This window comes from Pinus tabuliformis, chromosome 7 (assembly GCF_031772625.1).
Source record: "Pinus tabuliformis cultivar Carrire ecotype Pingquan chromosome 7, CPIR1, whole genome shotgun sequence".
Taxonomy (NCBI): Eukaryota; Viridiplantae; Streptophyta; class Pinopsida; order Pinales; family Pinaceae; genus Pinus; species Pinus tabuliformis.
Genome location: NC_142293.1, coordinates 954,764,489 through 954,773,956, shown reverse-complemented (window position 1 = coordinate 954,773,956; position 9,468 = coordinate 954,764,489). Strand labels below are relative to the sequence as shown.

Genomic DNA, 9,468 nt, shown 5'->3' with positions numbered 1-9,468 from the left:
GGAATAAACCATTTTACTACTCTGGCAAAGAAGATGATTTATCATCATACTATGCCAGAAAAAAACCATTCATCGACACATCATAAAACTGTAAAAAACGTTAAGATTTCTCCAGGTGAAAGGGTAACTATAATTGTAACATAGAAGTCACAAAGAGGTAACTATGGAAGCTATTTAATAAAAATTATGAGGAACCTTTAAACTTTAGCATAGTTGCATATGAGAAATTTGTGGAGTCAAGTGAATTTCCACTGAGTACAATTGGATCAAGAAACTTTAAATTCACTGTATGTTGTCACCATAAGCACATATTAATATAAAAGACTTGCAACCAAATAACTGACAGTGACAACAAAGTCTGAAAATGAGCACAAAGCAACGTTAACAAAAACGCTGGCAGCTACAAAGGTCATAGATTTAGACAGTTTTGAGTAAATGTCCATTTGTACAATGGAACTATTTACCCTTTGAGCAATTGCGAATCATATAGCTTTAAGATAAAAAGAGAGTTTCACATCTGAATAGTATCTACAGAAATGCAAACCAACAAAAAAAGTTTCATTTGATAATCAGTTAGAAACCATGGTTTCTGTCTCTTTGACAAAGCCATCCCCAGTCCACTCCTTATCAGATGTTAAACCTTTTCGAACAGCTTTCCTCTGCTCAATAGCTTCACGCTGACGGCGAACCAAATCTGTATGAGTCGTGAAATATTGTAGAGATAGCCTGAAACATCAGTTGATAGCATTGAGTTCAAGTCAGCTGAATCATACCCAATTCCTCTGGCATAAGATTGTAAGTCATCCTATGATAGAAGGTGACATTTGTTCAAGAGATTAATTTTATTTTTTAGGTATCGGCACTAATCTATATACACTGAATTTAGATAGACAAGACGGGCATATCATCCAGTCAGCAAGTACAAAATATTGAACGTTGCATATGCTTACCCACGAAAATCTTCAACAGATGAAAAATTATGCTTCACCATAAAGTCCTTGAGCTCAGAGCAGAGTTGCTTAGCAAGTCCATAACCATGCATCATGACCCCAGTGCAGACCTGCAAGGAAAACAAAATTCTATATCATATGACCTGAAAATCCAAATAGACATTATAATTCTCAAAGCTGTCAATTTGAAATTTGAGTTTGAAATCAATATCAAAAGTTGAAAGCATTGTGCTACACAGACATTATAAGAATAAGAAAATCATATGTTCAAACAATAACCATACCTGAACAGTGTTTGCTCCAAGCAGTATAAACTCAGCAGCATGACCTCCATTTTCAACTCCTCCTATGCCAGAAAGTGATAACGTTGGATCAGGAAACTCGGACTTCATCATCTGTGCAATAGACATTACTTTTGCAAGAGCAATTGGATGCACAGCTTTTGAAGAATATCCACCCGGGGTTGAATAACTGCAGAGACCAAACCAATTGTGAAGGAGACAAAAAACATGAGACATTTAAACAAATTGCATTCGACAGCTTAATATGGAAACATGTACTGCAAAAGATAATCAAAGAAATTGTTCTTCAGTGCTACTGCTCACCCCTCCACACAAGGTTCAGGCCGTAATGTGTCAAGATTGATTCCCATTACACTCATAATTGTGTTAATAGCCGCAATTCCTTCACTTCCTGCCCTCAATGCCACTCTCGCTGGCTATCATATGCAAAATAAAAATATATATATATATATATGTTTAAAAAGCATTGGCGGAAAGAGCTCGATTTAATCCTACCTAAAATAAACTGGGGAACTTAAAACCATAGAAGAGTAATAAAAGAATTATAATTTTCTTTAAAAATTGTAAATTCATGTGTGAGCAACAAACACAATTAGAATGCTCTGTTTCTCATAACAGCAGTAGCATTAAAATATAAAGATGCATGATTTTCGTTATACTAAGGTGCCCATTTGTTTAATTCATTACTGTTGCCTCCCCATTTTTCTAACATTTTATTGTTCTGTCCTAAATTTTCACTTTCAACACAATTTTCTCTGTTCAGCGAATAAATTGGCTTTGCCTTATCAATAGAGCAAAACCAAGTCATGCAATATGACCTAATGTCCCTTCTAACCGATAAAGTGAAGCAAACATGTATGAGAAAGAAATGGAGCTTCCACTAATGAGCTTTATCAAGTTTGTGATGTTAGAATGGGTGAAAGAGAGAAAACCTCAGCAATATCTGTCACGTTTGGAGTCATCTTTGCCCAAACTGGGATTGTTGCTTTCTCATTTACCCAACCACAAACCTCCTCCAATAAAGCACAGTCTTGTCCGACTGCAGCACCCATTTTGCGCTCAGGCATCCCGTGAGGACAGGAGAAGTTAATCTCAAGCGCATCCTGATCAAGCCAAGGTACAAGTACAACACACATTCTCAGAATGTGAGCTGCTTAAAAATAATAAATAGCATTTAGGGTAAAACAGTGTGAAGGCATTCTTATGTCACATGCCAAAGCCATCTTCCAAAAAAAATGCATATGACAAAATTGTGAAGTATATCCAAATCAGAAAAAATATTCTTACAACTCCAGTTTCTTCTACTCGTTCTATAAGCTCCTGCCAAGCAGCTCTATCATACTCCTCCATAATGGAAGCAATGAGAATCCTATCAGGATAGTCTTTCTTCAACTGTTTGAATTCTTTCAACATGGTCTCAAGTGGACGGTCACTGATAAGTTCAATATTTTCCCAGCCAATGACTTCTCCTTTTGCTGATCCATTAGGACCTGCTCGGAGACGAGCATAGCGTGGAGTCACATTGATCACTTTACTTGAATCCAAAGACACCTATAACATTCCAGAAGTACAATCTTGTTAGTCAGCGACACACACAACCAAATTATCCACAATCATATGAACACAGACTTGGTATAACTGTACTTAATACAAGATATAAACACCTGTTTCTCTAAAATATAACCCGTATCATCTTTGAACAATTATGAGAAAAATCACTAGCAACCAGTATGCACTTGTGTACAACAAATTATTGTTGTGCTCTGTTGCTTTCTTAATTCACCCGTCCTTTGTACATGCAGCAACTTTTTCTTATTTGATAAAAATGCATATTTCATCCATCGTAAAGGTGTGCTCATGAAAAGAATTCAGGTTCAAGTCACTATCTAATAGCCTTGCAACATGTAAGATAGCCACAGCTTGTATTATGAAGTTCGTAATATTTTACATATGGTGATCATGATGACCATTCACTGAGACCAAGGTCTATTGGACCTTTAGAAAACAAGGTTTTAACTGATTTGTTATAACATTTTGTTTCTATGAGTGATAATATTAAAGAGAAACTTTCCTAATTTTTTTTGGTTTGGATGAGTTAAAAAGTTATGAAGATTGGTAGTGTTACATATGTTTTGAAATTAAAACCTAATGTGCCAACAAAAAAAAGAAGAAATTAAAACCTAAAATGAGGATAGGCATAGCAGTCAAAGAGACGGTACTTTTCAACGTCCACTTTCTTAGTACCTAAATATGTATGTATAAACAGATTTAAATTATCTTATAGAAACAACAAATATAAACTTAAAACATGAAATTTGAATGGTTTGGAATTATATGCTTTCAGTGCCTGTCATTTTTGCCTTAACTCCTTGTCCTAACATTCTTAGCTTTCCTTCAGTGGCCCTAAGCAAACATTACCACTCCCACTTCGCACAAGGCCTAAGGAAGTTGCTATTTAATAGCCTTGCAACATTTAATCTAGGGTAGAGTTGGTGATACTTGTGGCATGACATGCCTTTTCCATGACTCAAGAAACTCAGTTGTGGTTTGCATATGCATAACATGCTCCCACTAGTAGAGAAGACACTACTAATAATGCTATGACTTAGTATAGCCATCAACAGAGGCTCCCGTTTTTCATTTCTCTCTTATATTAAGCTCTAGGAAAGAGGCTTTAGCAGCTAGGGACGGCCTACTGAATGTGCCCCCTCTTTGGGAAGATAAACTTTGAAAAACTTGTATTGGTTCTATATTTTTGTCAAATTGTATGGAATGGGTGTGTACAAGTTGTAATCAATACTCCCTTCCCCAATTTCCCAGAAATCTTCCTTGTTAGAAAATAAGTTTCCTTGGGTCATTGAACCCAATGTGGCATCTTCATTAGAATAGAAATTATTTTCCGCATTTGCGAACAAATGAGAGAAGTTGAGAACCTTTGTTTAAGCAAGTTCATAAAAATAAATGCTTTACCCGGTATTAAAACAACTTAATATGTGAAAATCTTCATTTGCATATTACACTGCATTTATAAAAGGGATGTGGTGCACCAACGCCAATTGCTAGAGTTTTGGGGAAAGGCTCCCTACACTATGAGTAGGTAACCACCTACCAATTAATTTTCCTAACCCTTTACCCACTCTCACTAGTTCAAAATGATCTGAAGGAAAACCTTTCCATTGTGTTAGTCAAGTTGTTTGAGTGCAAAGAGAGACTCCATGGTTGGAACTTGGCCTCCCTTACCTCCTCTACTATATAACAAGTATGTGTTGTTGATTTGGGTTAGCATCAGATGTTCTCTAGGCCTCAAATTTTGTAGGGAGGCTTGCACACATGCATTCCAAAGAACCCAGAAATTGTTTGGGAAATTCCACCCAGAAACGATTATATTATAATAATTAATATTTTTAATGGGGTTCCTAGGTCTAAACTGAGGAAAACTAAAATATTAATGGGTATTAATCTAATTGTGAGTGAATCTTCTAGATAAAGACGAAGATCAAGTCAAAATGATTTGAATCTTTGATTAGGAGTTAATCTAGGTCGTTGGTTATCCAACAGGAAGATATAAGAAGGGGCTTGAGGGACATTTGGAAAACACACAAACAGAGATCAAGAAATCGATTTTTTGAAATGAGAAGTTCTCAGGAGGAAAATTCGATTGAGGAGGTTTCTTGCAGCAGAGGGGCAGGGATAGCTTCCGGAGAGAGTGATTTTCTCAGCTAGAGAATCATCAGCAGAGAGAGGCAGAGAGTAATCCAGCAGTGGTAGCGCTGAGCCAAAGGGGCTGATGCAGAGCCATTCAGAGGCAACGCAGAAACCAGTGAGGAGCCCGAAATTTGTAGAGGAATTCGAGTTTCAGAAGTCGGGCGTCGTGGTGTGAGACCGAGAGGCAGAAATCAAATTTCCTGGGCAGCGAATTGACCAGCCAAAGAAGTGACGCAGTCCCCAGAGATCTTGACATTGTGCTGACGCAGACACTGTGCAAAGGCAACCAAAAAAGTCGAGGAGGCAATCAGCCTAGGGCTAGATCATCCAGGATTTCCAGTGATAGTGTGAGGTAACCTCATAATTCTTTTTTCCAGTATTTCTCTCTGTAACTGAATAACCTTGTGAGGTATTCAGAGATGTATTCAGAATTTGCTACTACTTAATAATAATAAACCCTCAAAGCTACTGCACCGATTTTCCCGCATTGGATTTTTCCGAGGACATTTGTCCAACAATAACGGTGTCCTATGTGTTTGTATTTCCTTGCTTTGTCAGAATCATATTTAATTTGGTGTAGGTTGCTTTAGTAATTTACTTCAATATTTCAAGAAGAAATCTGAAGTAAGTTTGTAATGTAATTTACGATCTAGGTGAAGTAGATTCAGTTGGTTACAATAGGATACGAGAGACTGTTAGAACTAGGAATTTTCACATGGTATCAGAGTTGTTGATGTGAAACAGGAAGAGAAGATCTAGCACTGAAGCAAGGACCAACTTGTTGCAGCAAGTAGCAGTTCGAATCCCCTGAGGGATTGTGCAGTTCTAGCCAGGAGGGTTATATTTTTGAGGTTGTCTCTCTCTGAGTGAGTCGACATAGAGGTAAGACTGCTGGATTGAGAATTTTCCAAGGCAGAGGGAGCCACGCAGAGCCTCAACACAGAGTTAGAGGGACGTGGTTTTCTGCAAGCTGAGTGCTGAGCAGAAAAGTCGTCAGAAGAAGGAACCAGATCACATAGTGAGGGAATACTTCCTCAGTAGTTTCTTGCCGAGGAAATTAGTGTTTCTCATTTGTTGGGCAGCAGAGAAGTAGCAAATTTACTAGCTCCATCAGGGAGTACGTAAGCCAGCCTAGAAGCTACGTAGCAGGGAGAAAGTGGGAGTTGTTCGACAGTTTTCAGAGGATATGGCAACTAGTGGCTTGAAGAATCAGGACAGGTTGGATGGAGCATCCAACTATGTCATCTGGAAGGCTAGAATGTCTTTCCTTCTAGATGAGCATGCCCTCAAAACGTATGTCGATAGTGTGGTAACTAAACCTACGAATGCAGATCCGCTAAAAAAGTACAACACTGAGATAGCGAAGGCCAAGAGAATGATTCTGGATGGAGTCAAGGATCACGTGGTGTGCCATGTTACTAGTAGAGCAACTACTAAGGAGATGTGGGATGCTTTGGCCACGTTATATCAGGGATCTTCTAAGCAGCGAAAGATATACTTAGAACAGAAGCTGAGATCTGTTCAGATGCAGAAGGGAGAGCGTGTGGATCCATTCCTCACGAAGCTGAAAGAGACCCGTGATGAGTTGTCAGCTGCAGGGCATACACCTCAGGATTCAGAGTTAGTGAGACTAACTCTAAATTTTGTCTCGAATGAGTGGCAAGTCTTTATCCAGAGTATCCTGAGCAAAGCAGCATTGCCTAATTGGGATGAGATGTGTGCATCTCTAAAATAAGGGGAGCTGAGGAGAGACCTGGTCAAGATCAAGCTTGACAGAAGCAATAGCAACAGTGGGTCGAAGCCCAAAGAGGAGGAGGAGAATGCAGCCCTTGAATCGAAGGGACAGCAGGGGCAACAGAGACGAAAGAAGGACATCTCCAAGGTGAAGTGTTTCAGATGTGGCGAGATGGGCCACTATGCATCCTAGTGTCCTTTGAAGAAAAAGGACAAGGATGAGAAGCACGATCCCAAGGTTGCAGCCGCAAAGATCAAACAAGAGGATGAGTTTGCCATGACAGCCAAGATACCTCCAGGAGGGAGGTGGGCTGATTTAGAACTATAGTTCGATAGAGCTACAAATGGGCAGGATCCTTGAGGAGCCCACCTCTTGGATCATCACCTTGCTATGGAAGCCCATGATCAGTGGTAGCAGGATGGAGGAGTTTTCAATTGGTATCATGGAGTGTTGGAGAAACAAATGCAGTAGTTAGCAGCGCAGAGCAGAGAGGCAGCAGTGCGTGGAGGCACAATGCAAAGCTTCAACAACGCAGTGGCTTCAGAAGACAACGTGGGTCTAGCAGCAGTCAGGTTTTCAGCACCGAGGTGTATCCACGGGATACTTATCCAGTTTTGGTTGTTTTCAGTTGCTTTTCTCAACAACTGAGTTGCAGCACAGATGCATTATTAGCAGTGGCAGTGCTAGCAGCATAGCAGATGCAACATTTGAGAGGGAGTTGTAGTACAGAAGTAGCATTGGCAGTGGCAGTGTCAAAGGCAACAGTACAGTTACAGCAACAATACAGTAGTTGGTGGACAGCATGTCAGACATCAGCAGTGCAAAGGACGATGCTTCAAAGTCAGAGCAGTGTGCAGCAGCAGTATATTGTTAGAGCACATTCCTCGCTAAGAGGGAATGTTTATTTGGGGTAGCATCGAATGTGCTCTAGGCCTCAAATTTTGCAGGGAGGCTTGGGCACATGCATTCCAAAGAACCCAAAAACCATTTTGGGAAATTTCACCCAGAAACATTTATATTAAAATAATTAATATTTTTAATGGGGTTCCTAAGTCTAAACTTAAGAAAATTAAAATATTAATGGGTATTAATCTAATTGTGGGTGAATCTTCTAGATAAAGACGGAGATCAAGTCAAAATGATTTGAGCCTTTGATTAGGAGTTAATCTAGGTCGTTGGTTGTCCAACGGGAAGATATAAGAAGGGGCTTGAGGGTCATTTGGAAAACACACCAAGAGAGATCAAGAAATCGATTTTCTGAAGTGAGAAGTTCTCAAGAGGAAAATTTGATTGAGGAGATTTCTTGCAGCAAAGGGGCAGGGATAGCTTCTGGAGAGAGAGTGATTTTCTCAGCCGAAGAATCATCAACGAAGAGAGGCAGAGAGTAATCTAGCAGTGACACTGCTAAGCCAGAGGGTTTGACACAGAGGCAGCACAGAAACTAGTGATGAGTTCGAAATTTGCAAAGGAATTCGAGTTTCAAAATCTAGGAGTCGGGGTGTGAGACTAGGAGGCAAAAATCGAATTTCTTGGGCATCAAATCGCCCAGCGAGAGAAGTGACATAGTCCCCAGAGAGCTTGACGCTGGGATGACGCTGACACGACGCTGAGGCAGTCAAAAAAGTCGGGGAGGCAATCAGTCGAGGTTGGATAAAACAGGATTTCCAGTGATAGTGTGAGGTAACCTCACAATTCTTTCTGCCAATATTTCTCTCTGTAACTGAATAACCTTGTGAGGTATTCAGAGATGTATTCAGAATTTGCTACTGCTTAATAATAATAAACCCTCAGAGCTGCTGCACCGGTTTTCCCGCATTGGGTTTTTCCGGGGACATTTGTCCAAAAATAACGGTGTCCTATGTGTTTGTATTTCCTTGCTCCGTTTCTATGTTTTAGAATCATATTTAATATGGTGTAGGTTTCTTCAGTAATTTACTTCAATATTTCAAGAAGAAATCTGAAATAAGTTTGTAATGTAATTTACGATCTAGGTGAAGTAGATTCAGCTGGTTGCAATAGGATTCCAGAGATTGTTAGAACTAGGATTTTTCACACGTGCAACTAACATTAGCCATTTTAGAGCGAAAAGGCCTCCTAAGCCAAAATAGGGTAACCATCAACCTATTATATATGGATGGAGGTCACTTCCCAAAGTAGGATTATTCCCTCTACTACTTAATTTATGTTAGGTTTAAGGCAACTTTGTACCCAATGAGAGGCTATTCAATTTCTTAGTTTCCAAGTGCTATTAGTTTGTGTTTCCTTATGCAACCCATCTATTTGCGTAAATTGTCCTTGATCCGAAACGAATAACTACAAAATTTGTCATTTTTTCAAGTACTTTCTGAGTGAAAACTTGGAGCCATGGATTTGTAGGGTTCATTTTAGAGGCAAATCTTATTTTAGCATTTTGGAGTCTGTAAACTTCTATAACTTGTTTCGAGCATTAATTGAATGTTTTTGGGGATGAAACTTTACTTACAAAGTTAGATAAGATCATATAATATTATTTTATCAATGATCAACTAATGACCATTGAAGTAAGTCAATTAGGTTGTCAAATATAATGATGTTGATACAAAGGGGGAGAACAAAGACAACACCTATACAGAGAAGCAAGATGCATCTAAGCTTAAGCATGAGAAAAAACTCCAAAATCAGAGACCAAATCTCAAAGGAGGATGTACAAAGAGCATGGATCCAAAATTCAGAAGCCTAAGAAACTAGCTTATCAAAGACCATGAGAGCTACCTCCCCTAACATCCAAGGCCAAATG

The 9,468-nt window shown here is 39.2% G+C and overlaps 1 protein-coding gene across 2 annotated transcripts in view; it reads right to left on the bottom strand.

The window, feature by feature from the left end:
• Positions 1 to 290: 290 nt before the first annotated feature.
• PYD1 (pyrimidine 1) overlaps positions 291 to 9,468 on the bottom strand; it is a 29,613-nt gene continuing 20,435 nt past the window's right edge. For both annotated transcript variants that reach the window (XM_089459236.1, XM_089459235.1), the window contains 6 exons: positions 2,540 to 2,803; positions 2,185 to 2,355; positions 1,556 to 1,668; positions 1,235 to 1,421; positions 951 to 1,060; positions 291 to 726 (listed from right to left, as the gene is read on the bottom strand). In XM_089459236.1, coding sequence (XP_089315362.1) covers positions 570 to 726; positions 951 to 1,060; positions 1,235 to 1,421; positions 1,556 to 1,668; positions 2,185 to 2,355; positions 2,540 to 2,803 — 1,002 coding nt within the window. In that variant the 3' untranslated portion in view covers positions 291 to 569. The remainder of the gene's footprint in view (positions 727 to 950; positions 1,061 to 1,234; positions 1,422 to 1,555; positions 1,669 to 2,184; positions 2,356 to 2,539; positions 2,804 to 9,468) is intronic.